General features: G+C 39.2%; 1 protein-coding gene across 4 annotated transcripts; it reads left to right on the forward strand.

Moving 5' to 3' along the window:
• The first annotated feature begins 8,147 nt into the window (after window positions 1-8,147).
• LOC309501846 (uncharacterized protein) lies at window positions 8,148-23,551 on the forward strand. 4 transcript variants are annotated; one of them, XM_082174146.1, is made up of 7 exons: window positions 8,148-8,307; window positions 17,384-17,704; window positions 17,808-18,155; window positions 18,647-18,736; window positions 21,451-21,498; window positions 21,644-21,724; window positions 21,836-23,551. In XM_082174146.1, exons 1-7 carry the CDS (start codon window positions 8,247-8,249, stop codon window positions 21,889-21,891), a joined length of 1,005 nt encoding a protein of 334 aa, XP_082030272.1. In that variant the 5' UTR covers window positions 8,148-8,246; the 3' UTR covers window positions 21,892-23,551. The 4 variants fall into 4 exon arrangements, with proteins under 4 accessions (XP_082030272.1, XP_082030271.1, XP_082030273.1 ...); XM_082174145.1 differs by having other exon boundaries at window positions 8,149-8,307; window positions 17,802-18,155; XM_082174147.1 differs by lacking the exon at window positions 18,647-18,736 and having other exon boundaries at window positions 8,151-8,307; window positions 17,802-18,155.
• The last annotated feature ends 1,478 nt before the right edge of the window (window positions 23,552-25,029 follow it).

The following is a 25,029-nucleotide window of genomic DNA, read 5'->3' on the forward strand; positions in this document are numbered from 1 at the left end:
GAAAGTTTTTTGTTGGTGTGGATTCGGTTTTGAAGGAGCTTGATCGACTGAGAGACTGAAACTTGCAGCGTGGCAAGTAGCATCCCATGAGGGCGAAGACCCTGAATTTGAGTGAGTAAACTTATAAACATTGTATTTGTGTATTTCATGAACAAATGCATGCAACAATACAAAATATGCATGCAACAGACATAAAGAAATAACATGTGCGTGCCAAAAGAAATATCAGATCCCATGCATGCATCCATCCATGCATGCGCGCTAATTCAAATTAGCATGGGTTATTTTGCTAAGCGTGTGCGTAACGTTATTTATTTTTTTGTCGCGTAAATGTATGTGTGCATGTCTGTTGCATGCATAATTGAGATTATTTTTGCATGCAAATACATGTGCAAAAATAAACGTGCACATATGCATGCCATAGTTCAAATAAGCTTAAGTTTTTTATTACTTTTTTGCGCCCACATGTGCTAAAATAATGTTACATGCAGATTTGTAATTTTCCACGCATTTGTTGCATTTGACTTTTTTTTTTTTTTTCATTTTGTAGACATTGCAGTGGTAAACAGTTTCATTCTTTACCAGCACCTCTGCACATATCAGAACAAAAGTCCTCTCAGCCAGAAGGTGCCCCAGATGCCCCAGAGCCTCTCCACATCCACATCTCATGCCCCAGAGCCGCCCACTTCTACATCTCATGCCCCAGAGCCGCCCGCTTCTACATCTCATGCCCCAGAGTCACCCGCTTCTACATCTCATGCCCCAGAGCCGTCCACATCTGCCACAGCAGCAGGTGAACAATGTTTTCCAGAGTACTTTGGGTCCGATGCCGCAAGTGGGAGGAGAGTTTGTGCTTTGTGCAAACTTTCAGGCCTCAAGTAAAGCCTCCTATGTACTGTACAAAGTGCAATGTACCCTTGTGCTTGGTGCCATCTAGAAACTGTTTTAGAAAATGGTACACTGATGGACACTCTAAATAATGTCTTGTCATTTCATCAACAGTTGCAACCAACCAAACAAACAAACTACAAGTTGGGCTTGTTTTTTCTTCTTCTTTCTTCTATAGTAACTTTTTGACTTTTTATAGTTACTATATGCTGTATATAGTTATTTTATATCTTAGATTGTGTTTTTGCACTGTTTTCTCTAAAACATTTAATTTATTTTGTTGAAGTTTATTATCTTTGTGTATAATAAAATACAAGAATTGCTACATTCTCATACCTCACAAATTTTTCCTCCCTTCAGTTAAATCTAAATAACTTTTCTTTAGAAGGTGATATCAAGAAGATTATTTTTTTCCCTGGTTACTGCCACATAGAGGATTCAAAAGAAACCTTCCGCATGGAAATACACCAAACAGGTCCTAAATTACAGACTCTCAAATAAAAACTTAATAAAAAAAATAATCAATATCTGACTTTTTATCCTTGTTTATCATAAAATTGTGAATAAATACAACAAAATATATGCAATATTCCACCACTGTGTTAAAATTTAGAGTGTTTTCTGTAAAAAGAGACCATTTTTATCCATTTACTCCAATGTATGTGGGTAGGACGCAATATTAAATTCAGGTATGCCCAATTATTTTAGCAATCAAAAATGGAAACTGTAAAAGTAGACTTGGAGACACCGGTGACTCCTTTCCGATAAATCTCAATAACTTTTTTTTAGAATGAGATATCAAAACAATTCTTTTTGTCCCGGTTTACTGCCACATAGAGGATTCAAAAGAAACCTTCCGCAGGGAAATACACCAAACAGGTCCTAAATGACAGACTTTCAAATAAAAACGTAATAAAAAAATTAATCAATATCTGACTTTTTATCCTTGTTTATCATAAAATTGTGAATAAATACAACAAAATATATGCAATATTCCACCACTGTGTTAAAATTTAGAGTGTTTTCTGTAAAAAGAGACCATTTTTATCCATTTACTCCAATGTATGTGGGTAGGACGCAATATTAAATTCAGGTATGCCCAATTCTTTTAGCAATCAAAAATGGAGACTGTAAAAGTAGACTTGGAGACACCGGTGACTCCTTTCCGATAAATCTCAATAACATTTTTTTAGAAGGAGATATCAAAAAAAAAAATTTTCCCCCTGTTTACTGCCACCTAGTGGAATCAAAAGAAACTTTCTGAAGGGCTATAGAAAAAAAAGGTACAAATTATTTTTTTTTTAAATCAAATATTAATTAAAAACTGTATCAAAAAATGACTTTTTATATGTGTTTATCATAAAATTGTGAATATATACAATATAATATATGCAATATTCCACCACTGTGTTAAAATTCAGAGTGTTTTCTGTAAAATGAGACCATTTTTATCTATTTACTCCAATGTATGTGGGTAGGACGCTCTTTTAAATTCAGGTATGCCTAATTCTCAAAAAAATCCAAAATATGTTGCAGAGCTGAAGAGGTTAATTGCTTCTAATTTTAAGTTTTTAGTCCCGATTACAAAAGGATTTGACTTTGCTTTCTCTGAGCCATACACACGACAGTCACTGCAGTACATTTGTTCTGTACTGCTGTCATAAACCAGCCACTCACGAACCTTCCCGTTGTCGCCACTTTGTATTAAAAATGTCTTCTTTTAATTTTTTTTAATTTTTACTTAAGAAAAAAAAAGGTATCCACTTCCTTCCTGTCACATGAGGCTGTCCTAACCCTACTTCCAAGAAGCATGGCTTCCAGCAACCCTCCCAAAGAAAGGTCATTTTCATGTTACTAAGTAAATTTTGTTGACACACACACACACACACACACACACACACACACACACACACACACACACACACACACACACACACACACACACACACACACACACACACACACATATATATATATATATATATATATATATATATATATATATATATATATAAATTATGAAAGTCTTTAGAATCATCCAAACAAAACAAATCTTACAAGAGATCTATAGTTTTTTTGTATACTTAGTAAAAAGTCCAAGCGGCAACTATAGTATAAATGCCTTGTAAGTACATATATCATGGGGAAATGGGGTATACTGTGTTAATAGGTTAATAAATCAAGGTTATTGGTCTTGTTTAGTGCATAAACATAACTTAACCCTTTAAACGACATCACTACTGTTCATAGGTTGTCTGTATGCACTGTTATTTTTGTTATTTTCCATTTTGTTTTGTTTTTTGTTTGTTATATAGATATCATTTTTTCTTAATTCTATTTATTTGTATTTATTTAACTACTGGCCTGCAGAAGGAAAATAAGTCAACAACAGCCATTACATACAGATTAATAAATTAGGCTTCATTTAACATATTCTGTCTGCTTAACCACACAATGTGAACAAAATCCACCCGGTTTACACAAGGAACACTTATAAAACATTTCCAACAGGCAGCATGCTTCAGTTTTTTTTTTCTTTATCAACAGCAGAACAAAACTCATTATCAACAAGCTTTCCTTTCTCTCTCTTTTTTTTTTTTAAAGAGTCAAGGGTCAATTAGTCCAGTCACCGAACCAACTTGGTGGTTTCCTGACTCGTTGCGGCCTACCCCTCATTTGCGGCCTACACCTTCACTCCATGAAACATCTCTTCCCTCATGTTCCATTGTCGGCACCAGTGTAATTTAAGGGATAGTTCACCCAAAAATTAAAATTCTGTCAGTAATTACTCACTCTCATGTTGTTCCAACCCCGTAAGACTTCCGTTCATCTTCAGAACACACATTTTTGATGAAATCTGAGAGCTGGATCACTCCTCCATAGGCTTCTAAGGGATCGAAACCAGAAAAGTTTTTAAAGACATAATTAAAATAGTCCAAGTGACTACAGTGGCTCAACCATAAGTTTATCAAGCGATGAGAATACGTTTTGTGCGCAAAAAAACAAACAAAAATAACGACTTTATTCAACTATTCATTTTCCGTAGATGAACGGAAGTCTTACGGGGTTGGAACAACATGAGGGTGAGTAATTACTGACAGAATTTTCATTTTCGGGTGAACTAACCCTTTAAAACAGGCACCCATGCCGCTGGAGTTTTCAGGTTCCTCCACGAAAAGACTAGACAGGTCCAGGTCGAGTTCAGTTCCATCGGCTTCCAGGTTTGGTGTAGGAACTTCCTGAGGTTGCCAGCCTTCTGAGTCCTTAAACACCCAGCTGTTCTCCAAGGGTTGCCATGAATGGTAAGGTTTGAACTTGTCATGGTGGACAACTTTTACTTTGGTCCTTGGGCTCTTCTGGATCCTGTACACTAAATCGTCCAGATGTCCGAGGATGAAGTAAGGACCATCGTAGTTGTGAAGAATTTCCTGATCTTGTTTTTCACCCGTTTAGTTCCCTTTGGAACCTGAAGCTAAAATAGGTGTTTTTCACATATTTGGATTTTTTTTATTGTAAAATTCTAAAACAATGTGCTATCTTCATGTGCAAGGTGTCATCTTTTTCAGAAACCATGAAAATTGACCATTATTGTGTGTGGTGAGTTTGTAAATAGAATATAAATAGACAAAAAATAAAATAAAACGAGAATAAATTTACTGATTTTTATTTAGAAAAAAAACAAAGATCACGAACGAAAGAAACTAACACTTTAAAGTTGAAAAATGAACTATAATATATACAAGTCTTTTTTGTGACATTGGGTTGCACAGTATTCATTCAGGACACATTTTTTTCATACACACACACATACAAATGCATGTGTAGCGTTGCGGTGCGAAAAAAGTAGAAAAAGTTGAGGGGTGTTTACCACACTACATACCGCGGGATGATCACTGCACATAAACCGCTTCGTAGTCGCGCACCATATTGCAGTACAGCGTCTCAGTCAGGAACATATAAGTGACATGCTATCAATGCCACTGAAGACAAAACAAATAACCAACCGTGGTAAATTTCTTCTTGTTATATAAAAACGTCTACTCATACAGTACCTGTGAGGAGTGGGCAGCCAGCACACAGCAGACGGGGAAACCAGCTTACAGTCTAAACCTGACAATGAAATAAATTTACATCAACCGCCTGCACAGCACGAGAACCACGGGTTCACCCCAAACGAGTCACATACCTGCGGCAACCACGGATGACGTCACAAGGGCAATACCAAGACGCATACCAAGTGGCCACAACCCACCCTTTATTTATTGTCTTGCTTTGTGAGGGGGGTCCACCTGAGAGTGGCATTTCCTTCGCTTCAGTTACCCCTCAAACTCGACGCCAACGCAGAAAGGGCCACAATAAGAAGTCTGTAAATGAGAATGCCACCGATGAACTGTCTGGCTTACTAAAACATATAACCATCTAAAAATATTGTTCTGAATAAAGAGGTTTCTGTCATCTCTGTCTCTCTCTCAAGTCAAGTGAGAGAGCAGTGACAAGGGTCCTTGTCAACAAATACAAAGGAACTGTTGTAACGTCGGAGAACAAGCCACTGACTGGACGAAGTTATGCTTGTACAGGAATAGTAGGACTACACTTGCTGGGACCAGCAGTTGTACACGTGATATTGAACTAACAGTCATGTGCCTTACAGTAACTATGATGACGACCTCTGAATTCAAACTATAAAGGAAGAAACCTGGACAGTACTCACTCGCTCGTCCATGCAATCTCCAATCCGGAACGCCAGCAGTTTTCGGATGCAAGAAGCTTTAAGCCTAGCTAATATTTCTCTGTTAGTTTAGTACTCCTTTTGAATCTGTAACAAGTATTCTTTTTCATTTTGATTATTTTAATAAATATTGTTAAACATTTATTCTAAATCATCTTGACTGGACCTTGGATTCTTGAGTACGTGTCACCTTCTTTTCTCTGGATCAGGGAGATCCTAACTGGAGGACACGACAAGAGGGTGAGCATTCTTTCTGATGCTTTCTGATGTAAGAATAATCACTGTGAGATTTGATTGATTAAATAGCCTAGCCAAAGAGGCAGCTTACGACAGGGTTATTGTTGTATAGCGAACACGGTTGAAGAGTACCTAAACAGGTAGACTTATACTACAAAGGGGAAATCTATTATCTTTATAATTTATTATCTTTATAATAGAATACGAATTTGTAGAGACTGATCGCCTAACTCTTAAAGCACGACTAAAGGATAGGCTATTTAGTTACCGCGGGATTATCAATATATCCTGGCTAGGATGTAGGATAATTTGGAACGGTATTAATCGTGAAAACTTCTACAATATCCAACAAAAAGGGGAGGGGAATTAATAAACTAAGCGCAGGTATATGACATTCCCATAGGTGGATTCAACCACCCTGCTACACATGCATACATAGGCACGCACACATACACACACACCACATGCTAAGATACGTGAAAGAGTAACGACCATCCGCCACCCAAATTTCATTAAGAATCATCTCAATCCCCTCTTCTGCTGTCTAACACTTTCTTCGCCATGTATTTGTTCATTTCTTTTATTATTTTATGCAATCCAAAACACTCTAACCTGCCGCGCTCCGTATCTTTCTGTTCAAATCCTTCTTTCCGGCTCTGCCAGAAAGCTGCTGTCATTTGCAGACGGAAAGCATGAAATTACCGTAATAGGCCATATATTGCTGAGAAACGCATGTTGTCTACTGTCAGGGGCAATTTGAATGGTTTTGATAGTGCAAACGTTTGAAGAGTTACAGTAAAATGAATACAGCTTGCTGGTATGTGTCGGTGACGACACAGCCGGTTCTAAAAGGTTAACAAGGTACCACACTGCATCGCCAACCTTGTAGTGTGTCCTTGCCACTCTCTTATCGTACTGCTTTTTAGCATGCTCCACAGATTGGTCTAGTGCAGGGGTGCCCAACCCTGCTCCTGCCGATCGACTGTCCTGCACAGTTTATCTCCAACCCTAATCAAACACACCTGAAGCAACCAATTAACGTCTTCAGGATCGCTTGAAAATTAAAGCCAGGTGTGTTTGATAAGGGTTGGAGATGAACTGTGCAGGACAGTCGATCGGCATGAGCAGGGTTGGGCACCCCTGGTCTAGTGCATCCCCTGTGTGCATTCCAACTCCAGCCTTTCTCTCATCTGAGCCACGTACTGTGGGGGTGTTTGAGCTGATGTATCGTTGGGGGGCATTCCTGCAACTAGATCAATGGGCTCAGTTAGCTCCCGGCCAAAGAGCATTATGTTTGGGGTAAAGCTAGTTGATCTGTGCCTGGTTGCTCAATAAGCCATTACAGCGTAAGGAACCATAAGATCCCACTCCCAATGACAACGCTCCTAGGTCGTAGCTATGATTTTCTGAAGAGTGACGTTGAACCGCCCGACCTGGCCGGAAAGGTGTTGTACGGGTCTTTTCAGTATCTAAGTGCCTTGATCACTATGCAAAGTAATTGGTGCTCCATAATGGCAGACCCATTCTGCGACCACTAGGATGTAACAATTGAAACGTTCCGTCTCATTCATGGGCCCCTTCAAATCAACAGCAATCCTTTATCATGGGAACATCTACTGATACGATACCCATGGGCGATTGAGGCCTCTTTGACGGTCGAGCCTTGGACGCACAGCTGACACAGGTATGACACCAGAGAGAAACATCTTCTCACATACCAATAATACCTTGTCTGCAGTCATGACAGCATCCGCTCTAAACCAAAGTGTCCACCCACTGGCCCTTCATGCATCTGCTGCATGACATATTTTCGGAACACTCGCGGGAGAATGATCTGTGGACAAAACTCGGGACCTTCCATCAGGTATAAAACGTCGTACCCGAATGCCATCCTTTAGGTAGTCTCTTCCAGTGGCTCCAGGCTTTAGTTGCTGGCCCGTAGGGTGACGCATCTTCCCAGGAGGGTCGCTCCTCGCCTCTCTCCATCCACCTTCTAATGGGAGAAATATCAGGGTCAGCCGCTTGGGCAGAGCACAGTTCCTCAGCAGTCAACCCAACGAATGGAGCAACACTTGCATAGGGAAAATATTGTGAATTAGGGAATATGATTTTTGTGGAACGGTTAATTTTAAAGCACTTTGTTCAGTGTCAAACATAATACTTCTTTATGAACTTGGTTGGTTTCTGGACGCCACTGTACAGTTCAGCTCACTTTCTGATCCAGAGCTTTTCAAAGTCATCACAGTTTCACACTTACTTCAGCTGTATCATAGAGTCAGGTCTAAACACTGATGAGATCAGAGGAAATGACCAACCAGAGGAGGAGCTGATGATGTGTAAAGGAAGAGCTGTGACTATATATAATGAAGAGAAAGACTGACAGAAACACAAAATGGCTGATACGTGTGATCTGTGTCTGCTGGGACTGATCATTCTCTCTTCACTTCTCACAGGTAAAGAAATCTGTATTTTCTCTAAAGACATTTAGTGGAATTAGTCTGGAAAGAGTTCATTTGAACATGTTTAGTTTATTCTTGCACACATTCACGTTGTGATCTCAGAGTTGTGTATTGATACACACAGATCATACTGTATTATTCCTGATACTGGACATAGTGTCACTCAAACATCTGATGATGAAGAATTATCTTCATATTAAGAGTGTAACACCCGTTTCACACATACTCCGTTTGCAGTGTGTATGGAGTATGTGTGAAACGGGCATAATGGTGGATTTCCTGCAGAGGTTCAAGCTGCAAGACTGCCGAATGACTAAATAAACATTGTCAGCAAGATGGTAGAAAACTGTAAATTTCTTGTCTATTCCACCCACTGCTACTTATACCAACAACGGAAATAAGCGCTGTTACAATAGATTAATATGTGGAAGAGCGTTGCTATAGAGAGTGATGATATTGTATTGCAATATGTAGTCAATACCAAATCAAAACTATTCAGCACATTATTTGTAATTGAAAAGGTTTAATGACAAAATATGGTTATAGTTATACTTAAAATAGTTACAAAATAGATGTATGAGATGATGATAATTTATAACTTTAATCTTACCCAGCATGTAAATGGTACCAGAGAGAGAGAGAGAGAGAGAGAGAGAGAGAGAGAGAGAGAGAGAGAGAGAGAGAGAGAGAGAGAGAGAGAGAGAGAGAGAGAGAGAGAGAGAGACAAAGAAAAGAGGAAGTAAAGAGAGAGAGAGAGAGACAGAGAGAGAGAGAGTAAGAGACAAAGAAAAGAAGTAAAGAGAGAGAGCCAGAGCATAAAAAGAGCCAGAGCAACAGTTTCAATCTTATTTTATCCTTTCCTGACCATGTGACTTTAACCCAACTGTGAGATGTTTAAACTGACCAATCAGATAATTACACTATAATACAGATCATTTGAACTCCCCCCACAGTACTAAAGGTGTGACAATTCATCGACCCCCAAAATACAAACATTTTGGCCTACAGGCCTTGATCACTTTCTGTGTATCTGTAGGTGTGACAATTCATTCGTCTTTGGGAACTCCAAATGGAACTCCACGCATGAATTACGGCAGCCTTAACTACATGTTCGTACATGTTTGATAGTTAATGCATTCATTAACATTTATGGATAAACCAAATCAAACTGCCTCTTTAAAGGGATACTTCAGGATTTAGCATTAAGCTTTGTATTAGTAGAAAACCTGTAGTATTTTCGAATTACCGTGCTTTCTACCCTCATATCCCCCTGAGATGAGAGATTTATGTATTTTTTGTGTGGAAAAATCCTCCGATGACGCAAAAATCGTCATTTTGCATTATCTGAGGATTTTTGGGCCAGAGGCAAGAGACTACAGCCAGTATGCATGTTTTCAACCCGCCCATAGGAGGTGGGATCTCACTCGCAGAATGTACACAGAGTATCAGCCGTCTTTCTTTGGAAGCTAAGCTAACAGGCTCTTGTTCTGTGGAGAAAGCGGAGTAGTAGGAGAAATGTGAGTAGTAGGGGTTACCATCCTCTTTTTCCCGGACATGTCCAGCCGTCGAGATCGTCCAAAATGTCCGGGATTCGGCTTTTGCTTTCTATGGTCGCCTTTCATTGTTTACATGCACACCTTTTGTTTCAATCCAACTGAATTCATTCTGATTGGTGAATCTGAATGTAGTGTTTACATGAACGCTAAACAAGTGACCGGTTGATGTGCGTTTTAACATTGCTAAGAAAATACCCGCTCCTCCGTGAGAGATATGAGACCGGTGCGTCTCAGTAATCACGCCACCGGCCTTGCACCGATCTCCCGCGGCCCTCAGCCTCGTCCTGCTCGCCACAGTAAACGTAATGAATGGCGACTGTAGAATGCAAAAGCCGAATCCCGGACATTTTGGGCGATCTCGAAATCCCGGGAAAACTCGTCAGAGTCTCACTAGTAGCCTAGCCTTGTTGTTTTCAACTGTGCTCTCTAACCGGTAGGCGTGGCTTGGGAGTGGCCTCCTAGGGCAGCGAAGCAAGTGCATTCTGGGAGTTGTTGTCTTTCATCCACATAATCCACAAAAATATATTTTCTGGCTTTTCTCAGTCTAGAAAGCTCCAAATTCAAAAATAATTTCACATTTCTTCTACATAAATGACCTATTTTAAATACACATTCATCTTTTCAGAGGTGAAGTATCCCTTTAAGAAGGAATAAGAAGTACCCTGACTGCACCTCCATTCTCTGACTTCTGGAAAAGGCACACAACAACTTAACTGGGCTGAATACTTGTGTTAGAACATCATGTGTATTTGATAGTAAGTTTAAAATAAATCATGAGCTGAATTTGGTAAGTAGTAAACAGTTAATGAACAGTTAATAAATTATGATTGGGCCAGTGACGTGTTGCTGAAAGCAACTCTTTATTTCATGTCAATAGTTCCTGTTTTCATCTAATTTATTATACTGATGTCTTCAGATCTCCTGTAAATGGCCACTTAAAGCTCATTTCTACAGAGCCCCTAAAGGGACATGGTGGAGGGGAAAAAAAGTTGCATCTTTTGCATTCCTTCTCAAAACTTTTACATTTCTTCACAAAGATATTTGCGTTCCCTCGCAAAACCTGCTGTGAGCTCGGACAAACGCGTCCTGTTTAATGTCCCGCTGGCAGTGTTTCAGAGATCCGTACATTAACAATGCGCCATTCATGGAGTTCAGTATATTGTTGGACATGGACTCCAGCAAAATTTTGGTTGAAAATGAAAATTGGGTTGACGTCTAAACATTTGTTTGATGTCAGACTCCAACTTCATTAAACATCTCCACAAACTTACAACTCCACAAATTGACTTCTGTCATATGTGTACAAAAGTCCTTATTAAGATTAACAGAGGTTTAGATGTTGATGATTTATTAATAATAATAGTTTGGTTTGATGTCACCATTATGGTGATCAGTGTTTGCTTTAGTTGGTCAGTTTGACTCTTGATGTTTTAATGTTAGTTTTTCTCTGGCTGCTGGAACTGTGTGTTATGGCAAGAACAGTAAGAGAAAATGTGATCAGATGATGTCATCTACTTGATGATGATGATGATAACGATATAATCATCATGTAGTGCTTTGATCAGCTGATCTCTTCTAAAATTTCAAATGTGTTATTAATTTCATATAATTGATTATAGTAATGTTTCTATAGTAATGACATCACTGTAATTAATAACATCCAACATTTTTTTTTTTTTTTTTATATTTTTTAAATGTTTAAAAAACACTAAATATTTTGAATATTTAGTATATTACTGTTTCACTTCGACACACTCAAACCTCAAGAATCAGCGTGTGAATCTCAATAATGGTGACGTGCTTCATGCCACAATGCATTCTGGGAGCCACTGATTAGTTTTGTTTAATGCACCCAGAATGCATTGCTGCATGAAGCATGTCACCATTATTGAGATTCACGGGCTGAATCTTGAGGTTTGTGTTTGTCTCGTTGAAGGCGTTTAAATCTTATTGTGCACATTTGTTTGTTTTTTATAATAAATACTCCATATTTTCTGATTAAAACACTGTAGGATCTTATGCTGTAGAAACTCTAGATTGTTATGATCATGTAAAATTGTTAACAAAGATTTAGTCCCTGGGTGAAATCAGACCATTACATTATGATAATATCTATATTATCAACAAGTAGCCAGCATGCTTGAACACATTTTCTCTTGCTGTAATAAACACTTACAGCAGCCAGAGAAAAACTAACATCAAATAGTCAAGGGCAAAGAGCCCAACTAAAGCAAACACTGATAACCATAACGAAGACCAAACCATTACTTTCAAACAATCTTCGACAACTAAACCTCTTTTAAGAGGTTCAGTCCTGTGTCTGCTGGGAAACTTCCTGCTGAAACTTTATAAGAATGTTAGGGGATGATGTTATATCAGTGTTATCACTAAACATGTCTAAAATGTTTTAGAGAGTGTTATCCTTCCTTTAGGAGAACATTCTGGTAACCAAAATAAAATTAGCTATAGAAAACATTACAAGAACATAACAACATTGATAGAACAACAACATTTCTATCTGGGATGAGCTCATATTGTGGCCACAGAGAGTGCGCTGTGAGTTACACTTTTAGAGTTACACTTTTAGCTCACTGTGACTCACATTGATGACGTTGTGACCACATGGTGAGATCACTGTTAGATTAAAGTGTTGACTGGGCAAGTAAAGTCATGACAAAATAATGCCTTAACAAATATTTTAATAAAATATGATTAAACATGCACTAGGAGGATATTTTTTTTCCTTTACACCACCAGTACAAAAAAAAGATAAAGGTTATTTGTAGTTCTTTTTTTATTTTATTTGCATCATTAAACATATATAGACTCATAGCTGCCCTCAATATTTTTTTGGGGGGGGGGGGGGGGGGGGGGGGCAGTGGGTCCCTTGATAGGACCATGGAGGCCGCGCCGCCATGGTCTCCTGAACTGCCTGGTCCCCCCTGGCTCCGCCCTGCCGCAGTCTCCAGGCCCTCTTCCGTTCCACGGGCCTGAACCCTCCATCCCGCCCCCGGGCCCGCCTCCGCTCCACCACCCTCCTGGACTGTTTCCTGAGGAGTGTCTGGAATCCATTCCTTAAAGGTAGGGTAGGTAGGAATTTTATAAAAAACTTTTTTCCAAATTTGTTTAAACTTTCTATATATATCAATACATAATTAAAATGTAAGTACTCTGAAAAAAAGAGTATAAAAATCGAGTGACTCCAGACCGTTTAATCTGCATTAAACACAGCTCATTATTTCCATTCGGGACGAAACAAAGGATTGGCTTAGGCGACTGTCACTCTCTCGCAACCATGGCAACCACCCTTTTGCCACACAGGATCTGCCTACTTGCGCGCACCCGTTTGATTTGAGGAATTCAAGAGGCACAGAACCTAGGAATAGCAAAACAATGGCAGAGAAAGAGCAATCAAAATTCACATTACCGGCATATGCAGTTAGCGAAGGCAAACAAGGAAAAAAAGGAAGACAGTACTAGAAAAGGTAATGAACAAAAAGTCTTTGGATAAACAAAGAAATAAAACGCGTGTCAATATCCTCGGACCCTAGTTGCACGGCCTCTTGCACGACCTCCTCTGCTTCGCCCTCGACCCCGGACCTGTCCTCGAGCTGACGATGCGGTACTTGTCTCTGGAGTGTAGTCCTCATCAGAGTCAATGTTTTCATCATGGAAACTCTTACATGCAGAACACCATATATGTTATGAATCTTACACGAAATTCATCTTCATCACAGTGTAACTGATGGTAATGGAAAAACGTGTATTGCAACCTGTTTTTAGCTTTGTCTTATAGATATAACTAGCTCGTTAGCGAATCAAAAAATATATATTTTAAACTTTACCAATATCAATATGCTAGCTTGATAGTGAGTACTAAAATACATCTTATTTGTTTATATTCATAATGATAAAGTTAGATTTTTTTATTACATGTGATTCTGACATGATGTCACTGCATGCACTGCGCTCCTCTCCGCTCGTCTCAGGTAAATAATGCGTCTTCCAGTTCAGCGGTCGGAGTCGCGCGTTCATGTGTTTTGGGGGCGTGGCTTTGGAAGGAGCCCAGAAGGGAGGGGGTGGAGTGAATGGAAATAATGAGCTGTCTTTAAAACAGTCATGAGAGGTCTACAGACACTCAATTTTTATACTTTCTTTTTCAGAGTATTTACATTTTAATTATGTATTGATATATAAATAAAGTTTAAACAAATTTGGAAAAGAAGTTTTTTAGACAATTCCTACCTACCCTACCTTTAAGACATTCCTATGTCATGATTCCTGTCTTGTGTTCCCCTTGTCTTGTGTGGACTTTTGTTATTTCCTGTTCTGTGCCATGTTTTGTAGTCCTTTGTAGTTTTTCTTGTTTATTAGTCTCCCCAGGTGTTTCTGATTAGCCACGTCCCCTTGTTATCTTGTTTAGCTTGTTTGCCTGTGTATTTAAAGGGATAGTTACCTTTGAAATTAAATTTTGGTATGTTTTAGCTTACCTCAAGGGCATCCAAGATGTAGGTGTCTTTTTTTCCGCAGTAGTTTCAAATTTTATATTTTTAGGTCAAACCGTTCTTGTCTGTCAGTCATATAATGCAGGTCTATGGTCACTGTCTCAAAGAGCAAGCACAGAGTCCAAATTAAAACAATTCCCCATCGTCCAAATTAAACAATTCCCCATCGTAAGTACACATTGATGGCCTAAGACACGAAACGAGCGGTTTGTGTGAGAAAACGAACAGTATTTATATCGTTTTTACCTCTTGAACACAGCCACGTCCAAGTGATCTGAGGGCGCGCGCGCATCCTGCTGTGTGACGTGTGCGCAGAGTGGTGCATAGATATATACTCTAGATGTCGCCTTGGCTACTGCAGTTCATTGGAAACCGTAGCCAAGGCGACATCTAGTGTATATATTTATGCACCACTCTGCGCACACGTCAACCTCTGTGCCTCAGTTGTTGGTTGTCGGTCACTGTAGCTGTTTCATGTTTCATTGATTGTTTGCCCTGGATTACCTGTTTGTCTTATTAAAGTCGTGCTTTAAAACACCTTAGGCCCCAGAGGGTTAAAGTCATGCTTGCATGTGGATTCTCTTGCAAATGCAAGATTATTTTGCCATTAATTTAATAATCTATACTCTAATTAAATGTGGAAAATAGACTAATAACTACCACTAATAAATTGAATTTGATCTAAACCGTTTTCTGATTTTAATTATTCCTAAATATTTAGTCATAACTACTTTTCTTCCTGGAACTACAGTATGTAGGGTTTGTTTCTGGTGAGACAATTATTAGTGACGCACTATAGGTGCTCTCGGCGTGTTAGTTGTGTTGCTACGGTAATGCTGGCATTTTAATCTAATGTATGTTGACTGCTGAGTCTGTGTGTAATGATGTCAATTAGGGGTGTGAACCGACACTGGTCTCACGGTTCGGTTCGATTACGATTATCATGTCATCGATTCAGTTCAATTCGATATCGCGATGCATCACGATGCACTGCATCCTCAATTTAAAATTTTACTTCAAAAGTGATTTGTGCGCGTATGTGTGCGTGTGCTCTCCTGTTCGGGATGTCGCAGTGACATTCCAGTTTAAGTTTCAAGGTAGTAAAGCTTGTTTATGCCATTAAGAAAAGGAAAATCTGTCAAATAAATTTTGTTTTAAAGAAATGTTCATTTAAAAGCAGCACTCATTAATCAGTGTATTATGTTACCATTAAAGATGCGCGCATCAACCGTCGCCGAGTCCGCTGTTGAAGGTGACGATCATCCATTTATAATCACGCGTAACAACACAGAATAATTGTAATTTGACCATCGGGTGCGGATACTTAAATCAGAGAAAATTATTGGGGCGGGTGGATGATTTGTTTTTGGCTGCGGATTCGGGTGACGTTGGAGCTCATCCACTTACTCTAGCAGTCAGACTCTGCCAGGCGTTAACAGCTCTGGGTGAAAACGGCTAACGTGGTTTATCAAGTTTGTGGTATTACCTCCTGCATATTCTATTTGTGTGTGACATGAGCGCACACAGCGCGTGTCTTCTGCAGGTCGTGCTTACCAGGTTGTTCATCAAAGCCGAAATGTGCCCAGATGTAGGCTTTTAAAGGTGCATTAAGCAACTTTTCATGTTAAAAATACCCGTTTTCTAACCCATACATGCTTAAACAATTGCCTGATGGGCTGAATGAGCCCTTCTCTGATCACTGAGATTGTCTCTATAATCCTGTAAAGTAAAATAAATAAGAGGGATTCGGGCCGGAATTTTAGATTTGGCGTGACGTCATGCGCGTTCACGGCACGCTCACCTGGCTGTCTGGCAGGTTTGTGTATTCGCCGCCATTCTCCGTAGAAGATGGATTCTAAGAGACCGGCTTGTAGTTCATTTCAAACACCAACGCAAACTCCACGTAAGATAAAAAAAAAGAAAACTTTTGTCCGTGAGCGTGCACACTTCTGGCTGCAGTTTCGCTTGCCGCCAGAGGGGGCATAGTTCTGCAAAAACTCAGAGACTTGCGCAATGCACCTTTAAAGTAGTTGGAGCATTTTTTATTTTCTCGCACTCGCGTCTCACCTCCCTCTGCCATCGTATGCTACAGCGACAAAACACGTGCGCGACAAATGACGTCAGAAAAGCGTCAGTACATTGTGATCGGTTAAGGTCTATTACTGAACCGATACCGAATCGTCCTCCTCTGCATCGCGATGCATCGTAGAAACGATTAATTTTGACACCCCTAATGTCAATAAATAATAAAAGAACTACAAATAACCTTTATCTTTTGTTTTGTTTGTTTGTTTTGTTGTACTGGTGGTGTAAAGGAATACAAATATTCTCCTAGTGCATGTTTAATCATATTTTATTCAATTATTTGTTAATGCATTATTTTGTCATGACTTTTACTTGAGAGGGCCCTAATCATGATCAAATTCACTGTTAACTACTTCCCAAACTCAGCTCATGATTGATCATAAACTTACTATCAAACACACAACGAGTGTTCAGCTCAGTGAAGTGATGTTGTGTGGTCAGAGAACAGAAGTACAGTATCATCACGACTGTGTCTGGATGGAGAGTGAACTACTGATCCCAGCAAACCTTCCCTGAGTTTTGCTCCTTCCTTTGGGAACTGTTCCACAAATATTCTTTGTGGGTTTTGAATTGTTATTTTGTATTTAGCTGTGCATAAGTCACAGTAGGGTGAGTTTGAAGGAAAGAGAGAAACACAGAACAGATAAAGAGCTTTTAAGGGCAATTATTAGTGTATTTTCTACGGTTGAAGAGGAGGATCAACTAATCCTGTGCCGTCCAGTAATGTTTATGACAAAGCTCAAATCAAAAGTTCAAGATATGATGATATTACATTATTTAAATTTCTTATTCCTTCTTAAAGTTGCAGTTTGATTTGGTTTATCTATAAATATGTATACAAATCTTCTGCTTGTTATGCTGGTATGGTTTATGTTTTTTCATTTATTAATATCATAATGATCACTGATATATACTGTGTTTCAGGTATCAGTGGAGTGGATGATGTGTTCATCAGTTCTGGTGAAAATGTGCGTCTGTCCTGTAATAAAGCTCTTTCTGACTGCAAATCTAAAACTACATGGACCTACTATAACAGATTCAGACATCCAGCAGTAGTTGAACTGATTGAATTAGGGATAAAGAAGAACGACACAGAGAGACATGAGAGACTGAGTCTGGAGTCTGACTGCTCTCTGAACATCAAGAACGTCACAGAAGAAGATCATGGATCTTACAGCTGCAGACAATATGTGAACGGACAGAAACAAGGACCTGATGCTGATGTTTATCTGCATGTTCTTCATGGTAAGTTTATGATTATGTGGTCAATTTAAAAAGGGCATATTTTCCCTTTAAACTCAGATGATGATTGAAGAGTCTGTGATTTGTGTCTTGTGTTCAGTTTCAGTGTCTCCATCATCATCATCATCATCATCATCATCTTCATCCTCACAGACTGAGATCAGTCCAGGCCGCTCTGTGACTCTCTCCTGTCAGTTGTATTCATATACTGGATTCTCCTGTGATTATTGGGTTCGTTCTGAGGGATTTGAGCTGTTGTGGGTGAATCAGGCTGGTGTTGATCTGAAGACAGACTCCAGATATCAGATATTATCATCATCAGATCAATATCCCTGTATCATCATCACTCTGACTACAACACTCCTGAATGAAGATAACAACAGAGAGTGGAGATGTCAGCTTACTCACATAAATCAACTCAAGACCTCAGTCAGATACACTGTCAAGTATTCAGGTGAGAAAACACTCTTTTCAGACAGATTTGTGAAAACTTTCACACACTGGCTCTACTCTTTCTGATGGCTTCATACGTTTGGCAATTGTAAAATATTAGTGGTCAAAGTCATAAACTGCATAAAAATCCTTATAATCCCCAATATTGACCTCCTATGGGTCATACTAGACTAAAATAGACTCTTCTGATTCATGCAATATTTCATGTATGACCCATGAGGGAGGTCAATATTGGGAATTATAAGGATTTGTATGCAGTTTTAGGAATTATAAGGCTTAATAATGTCATTGATTCAGGAAAGCTGAAGGTTTATGGGAAGCAGCTCACTGTGTTTCACTCTCATATAAACCAGGAATAAATGATACAGTAACTTCTCTCTTCTCAACTACTGCCACTGTAAGCTGTGATGATTGAACACAAACTGCATGTCATGATCAATATGAAAATATGATGTTAATGTCCTGATGCGTCTGAACATTCATCTTCTGCAGCTCCAGTCGCTTCAACAACACTGACTCCAGTCAGAAGCTCAAACTCTGAGAAGACATCAAGCCGAACTACAGCAGCAGCTTCTACACAAGGTTCATGATCACATGATCACTGTCACACACATCAACCTCGAAGGATTCCTCAATATTTGTGCATTTTAATGTTTTTGTGGCAGAGCGAGAGTTATACGGGCGGGGCGGAGCACGAATTATACACGTGCTCAGCAAACAGACTACTACAATAACCAAGTTTATATCACTTTCCGACTACGCCACCTTGGAAATTTCACCCAAAGAATTAAATGCGCCCTCTAAAGGCACAGGTTCTAGTCACCATTAGAGCCAGAGACATAGGTAGTCGTACAAAAACTCTTTATTAGCAGTTAAAACAGGCATTAACATGCAGTCTCACTCCTCTCATTGAAGGATTCAATTATCACTGGCAAAGGAACCAGGCAGTCTCAGATAGAATAATCACCCTTGAATAAGGAAATCACTACAATCACAGTGCACACACAAGCACACACACAGAGAGGGTCACTCGTCTGCTCCCGGTGCCCAACAAGACACAAGAGAGAGACACATTAAAATGGAGCAGAGATATGCATAAGCAAAACACAATAATTCAACAATATAAAGTATAACTTAAGTGTAGCTCGGGAAAGGGACTAAATACTCTGTCCTACCCGAGCCTACATAATGCAATCACAAATAACAAAAATCAAAACATAAGCAAATTCAAATTAAAGAAACAATATAAACAGATGATCAAATATCTTCGGCCGTATAGCTCAACCGTAATAATGGTTAAATGAAATAAATGAATATTCAATAATCACAATAAATGAAGTGAAACCAAAATACAAATTCAGAAATACAAAGCCATTAATTAAAGAAAACAAATAGAAAAGGAAAACAAAAAGAAACTTAAAGCATAACACTGAGACACACTTCTGCAACCAAAGTTTAGAAAGCACAGAGAATCTCAATTAAGAGCAACATGGAAACTCATTGGAACCATAACAGTCTCGTGCTAGACACGGAACAATTCTGCACTGGAAACAGAACAGCAACTTTACGATGAGGCACAGAGCATACAGCACTTGATTAGAACGCAGCCATTGCCCTCATCACGTGCCTATAGCAAATATACTCACGATAGGGAACGCTGCACCGGGGTTAATATCCCGAATTCTGAGTAAAACGTGGAGTCGATGCAGATTGACTTTTGACTATGTAAAACATATAAATTAGTACCCACTCCATTGAAGCAACCCATATTAACCTCATTACACAACGTCATCAAACACAAAGTGCTCTCCTTACCGTCTCAAATGTCCACATTCGATTTCCCAACCGGCAACACACCAGTTAACAACAAAAGCAGTGGCTCAGCAGCTTCAGTGGTCTTTATGAATGGCATAACATGTCAAACACTCCACTCCAACCATAGACAGTATATAAACTGGACACAGCGACCCCATAGGTTTCAACGGAGAGAAGTGAAGCAAATTAGAAGCCCTCACTTCCTGATGGCTGAGTGTACTGCGCAGACTCAAACTGAGCTTGACGACGTGGATGTGACGTGAGCAGCCTGCCTGACAGTTGTACGTTTTCTAGTAGCTGTGCCAAGAGAAATCTGAACCATTCCCTTCCGAATCTCGCAGAGACGGAGAGCGTGAGCATGAGCTGTCCATGAGCTAGGAGCAGGAGCAACGTCATGACTCTCTATGGGCTTCTCCCTTGACTTTATCGGACTTTATGCCTCCACGTCCCCCCGATTGACTGCGAGCTTCTCTTCCTGTCTCTACGGTAATTTCCAGAGAGTCGCGTGGTTATGACGCAATCGTTAGCCTACTTTTACAAAAACTGCTTCTACGGGGCCATAACGTAAGATACAAGGAAATGGAGCCTTTTATACATTGTCGTGTTTCTTTAGAAATAAACAATGGACAAATGGAGTCTTTAAACGCCTCAGATGTAAAGTTATTCGCTGTCAAAGTGATGCCAAAATGAATGGGAGTCAATGGGATGCTAACAGCAGGTGAAGGCTTGTTAGCCAATGGCGGCTCCCGGGGGTGGTACGGAAATCGAGCGCTCGATTACCCCCCTGACTCCAACGCAAGGAGCAGCGGCGTATTAATGACGTAACGGCCCCTGAAAGTGACGCACCCCTACGCTCTTATACACCAACAGTCACAGCCCATTGGCCAAACCTCAAATTACAATAGTAGGAGGGGAAAATAGCCCACCCTGCCACATTTTCATCCAGGAAACTTTGTATGTTTTAGATGCCGTCAATAAATAGATATTCTACATTTCAATGTTTCTGCAAAATTAGAAATTCTAGTGTGCTAGAAACTCACTTATAAGTTATAACATGCATATCTATGAATGAATAAAGCATCAAATAGATTTATTTTTGGTCAATGGCGATTGTCATTCTCCTCCTGACAGCTTGAGACTGAAGTAAGAAGATAATGATGACAGACTCGTGCACATATTCATCATTTCTGTGATATGAAGCTCGAGTATTATGTGTTGATGATGTTGTGTAGGGGTCAGCCCTATGTTCCCACAGCCCTATGTTCCCATGGCCCTATGTTCCCATGGCCCTATGTTCCCACATTTCTAAGATTTTTTTTTTTTTTTTTACGATTTGTCTAAATCCCAGTTAGGGGTAGGTTTAGGGGTGGGGTCATGGGTAGGCCATTTGTGGGAACATAGGGCTGTGGGAACATAGACATGCTCCCGTTGTGTATATGTGACATTATGTGTTGAACTGAACTAACAGACGTGATCCACAGAGCCAGGAGAAACTGAAGTCAGTGTGACTGCTGTATCATTATACAGAGGTACGACACGTTCATTTATACTGACAGCTTTATAACATTAAACTATCAGTCAGTCTGTAAAAGCTTCATCAATAACTGTTGATAGTTGAATACCCTTGACTTCAGTCATGTACAGTTTCTCTTCTTCCTCTCATGTTTCCTGCAGTGATTGTGATTATTGTTGAGATCGCAGTGTTTGCTGCTCCTACTGTGATTCTTCTTCAGATCATCTGTGCAAGAAGAGCTGGTGAGTTTTGAGCCGCACACAAGCTGATGATTCACACTCATCTGATCTGGAACAATCTGCAATCATGATAAAAACACATACGAGAGGTCAGTCAATGCTTTTATTTTGCAGGGAGGAAGGACTCGAAGCACCCAGAGGAAATAGAGATGCCTGCAATATTAGAATAAAATATTGATGATTTTAGAGCAAATCTGTAAATTTGCTATTTACAATAGCAAAAACTTACAGAGGATTGTTCATCTTTTTATTTTCTTCTCAGAAAACAAAGAAAAAACTTTGAAGAAACAGTCACCCTGAAGAAAGAGTGATACCAAGTTTACATTATTTTTTTTATTTTTTTTTTACAAATAAAATGCCAGATTTTTTTTCATTAACATCCCAGTCAACACATTGATCTCACAGTGATCTCTCCATATGATCACAATGTGAGTCACAAGTGTAACCTCACAGCGCACTGTGTGCTCATATTATGAACACAATGTGAGGTCACCCCAGCTAGAAATGTTATTGGACATGAACTTCATCGTTTAGACATAACATTTTGGTTGAAAATGAAAATTGGGTTGATGTGTTAGGCCGGCTACACACTGGCTGCGTGGCGTGTCCGTTTTTATTTCGGCTCCCATGTTAACAGGTTAGATCTTGCACACCGCCTGCGTGACACACACATCTCAGGTGCGGAAGAAAACGTGTGCGTGCTAGAAATAGAACCGACGCATATTTTTCACGCGACACGCAAGTGTGTTGGAAGCGTTTCCAGGCTGAATAGAATAGGAAAAGATGTTTATATGTAATTTTGACACAAATGCATATTAATAAATTATATTTTGATGTTTGAAAGTCTCTAGGTTTTGCCATAAATGCAGATATAAATGTAATTAAAAATAAATAAATAATAATTATTGATTTTGAAATATTGCACCTGTCAATACAGAACAAAATATTCTGTAGCCTATTTTGTCGTCAGAACTGCCGACGTTGTCTTTGCTGTATCATCACCTAGCAGCAGCAGCGCCGCGTCAGACACGTTTCTGGTGTGCAAAGACATAGAAAACGCCGTAAACATTTGATGTCAGGCTCCAACTTCATTAAACAACTCCACAAACAGCATTACCAGCTTCACTTATTACTAACCAAATTTACTTTATTTCTGTCATATGTGTGGAAAAGTCCTTATTGAGATATATAGAGGTTTAGATGTTGATGAATTTTTAATAATAATAGTTTGTTTGATGGCACCATTATGGTGATCAGTGTTTTAGTTGGTCAGTTTGACTCTTGATGTTTTAATGTTAGTTTTTCTCTGGCTGCTGGAACTGTGTGTTATGGCAAGAACAGTAAGAGAAAAATGTGATCAGATGATGTCATCTACTTGATGATGATGATAACGATATAATCCTCATGTAGTGCTCTGATCAGCTAATCTCTTCTAAACTGTCATGTGTGTTATTAATTTCATATAATTGATTATAGTAATGTTTCTACAGTATGACATCCAACAGTGTTTTAATAAAATAAACTGTATAATTACCAGCTGCAATTATAACTGTATAAGTTCCAGCAAAGGTGCCTTCTGCACTGGCATCGTCTGGTCTGTCAAATGTGTTAATTATGTATATGGTGTCGAGTGCAAGGCGCGCACTATACTTTTTTTCTTTTTGCATCCTTTTCCTTCATCTGAAAAAAAAACAACAACAAAAACAACAAAAAACAAATTAGCTTTAATGCAGTGCACATATACAGACAGCCTACACAATCATGTGAATGTCTCTAATTGTCCATAAGGCAAAAATAAAAGCAAATGAGATCTTCTGGATCATAACAGTCTTTTATGCTTGTGTCTCTTCTGTATGGATACGTCCAGAAAACATTTTTGTGGAGATGTGAAAATGTTGAGCTTTTAGGGTTTGGAGCTGTTATCCGTCCGACTGGCAGGAGTGTGTAGTGGGTGTGGCCAAACTATCACATATCACTATCACAACTATTCAAAACTTTTCAAGCAAAGGTTTTAGCCAGGAATGGGTAAACTCTGTCCTGGAGGACCACTGTCCTGCAGAGTTTATCTCCAACCCTGATAAACTCTCCTGCCTGTAGCTTTCTAGTAATCATGGAGACATTGATTAGCTGTGTTTGATGAGGGTCCCAGATAGCAAGAAACCATCCAAACAATGTTAAATCAATGTTAATGTTTCAATGTTAACTGCATTGAATCAACATAACTTTAGCACCCGCAATTAATTTGTGAACTCTTGAATAAAGTCTATAGTCTAAATATAAAGTCTAAATATGACTGAATTTAGTCTGACTGCAACGCTATAGCCTACCTAATGCAGCGACCCATGTGGCGTGACTCTCGACCGCGAGATCCACTTTCCTGCAGAGTTTAGCTCCAACCCTAATCATACACACCTAAACAAGCTAATCAAGGTCGTCATGATTACTACAACGTTACAGGTACACACATACACACACACAAAAAACAGCGTTAAATTAACAGTTCTCATTATTATTCTCTTGTGCAGGGGCTGCTTCACTGCATTATGTGAGAAAGTACTTCTTATTCTTTATAAAAGAAGCACTTCAGAAATAGTTGAAATTGCATTTATTAGGACTCATGGGTTATTATAAAAATAATCCAAACTATGATAGCCTATAATAGCCTAGCCTACATATTTTAAAACTGTATCATATATTGCTGCCATAATAACCATTTCAACTTTTTACGTGCTTTCTTCTCTTTCCCATTTTTGTTCACTGAGGTGGAGCTGCGATGAAATATTGTTCTTGTAAATACTTTGCAGCATTTCAGTAATACAAGTGTATATCTAACGTACGGTGCTCGGCAGTGATCAGAAAGGATTTAAACAGTGGATTTTGAATCTCTTCTTGTAAAGTCAGAGATGTGGATTCAGGCGGCAATTAAATTCCCACACGACCTGTTTGTCAAACAACAGTAGGTACTAATTTGGCCAGGGATTTTTACGCGGGTTGGGTGAGAAAAAACACTGATATTATGGATTCGGACGGCACTAAAATCACTGACTTACCCCTGTAAATGTTTAAAATACCGGACGAACCCATGAGAAACAATTAGCGTCCGAATAGGCCTAGGACTTAAAGGAGAACTCCGGTCAATTTTAACATTGAGCTCATTTTTTGTAAATTTGGAGTGCTGTCAATACAGAGAACAACAACAAAAATCGGTGTTGCCTACACCGTGTTATCCTCTTTTTAAAATTTGCACCCTGTTGACTTCAATGGGGCATATTTTAAACCTGCTTTTACCCTCTTAACATCCTTGATGT

The sequence above is a fragment of the Leuciscus leuciscus genome (assembly GCF_965113295.1).
Source record: "Leuciscus leuciscus genome assembly, chromosome: 1".
Classification (NCBI taxonomy): domain Eukaryota; kingdom Metazoa; phylum Chordata; class Actinopteri; order Cypriniformes; family Leuciscidae; genus Leuciscus; species Leuciscus leuciscus.

Coding starts and splice junctions, on each gene's coding strand:
- LOC309501846 (XM_082174145.1), top strand. CDS start 8,247: ATGGCTGATACGTGTGATCTGTGTCTGCTGGGACTGATCATTCTCTCT. Junction 8,308..17,383: donor TCTCTCTTCACTTCTCACAG/GTAAAGAAATCT, acceptor ACTGTGTTTCAG/GTATCAGTGGAGTGGATGAT. Junction 21,499..21,643: donor TGCTGTATCATTATACAGAG/GTACGACACGTT, acceptor TGTTTCCTGCAG/TGATTGTGATTATTGTTGAG.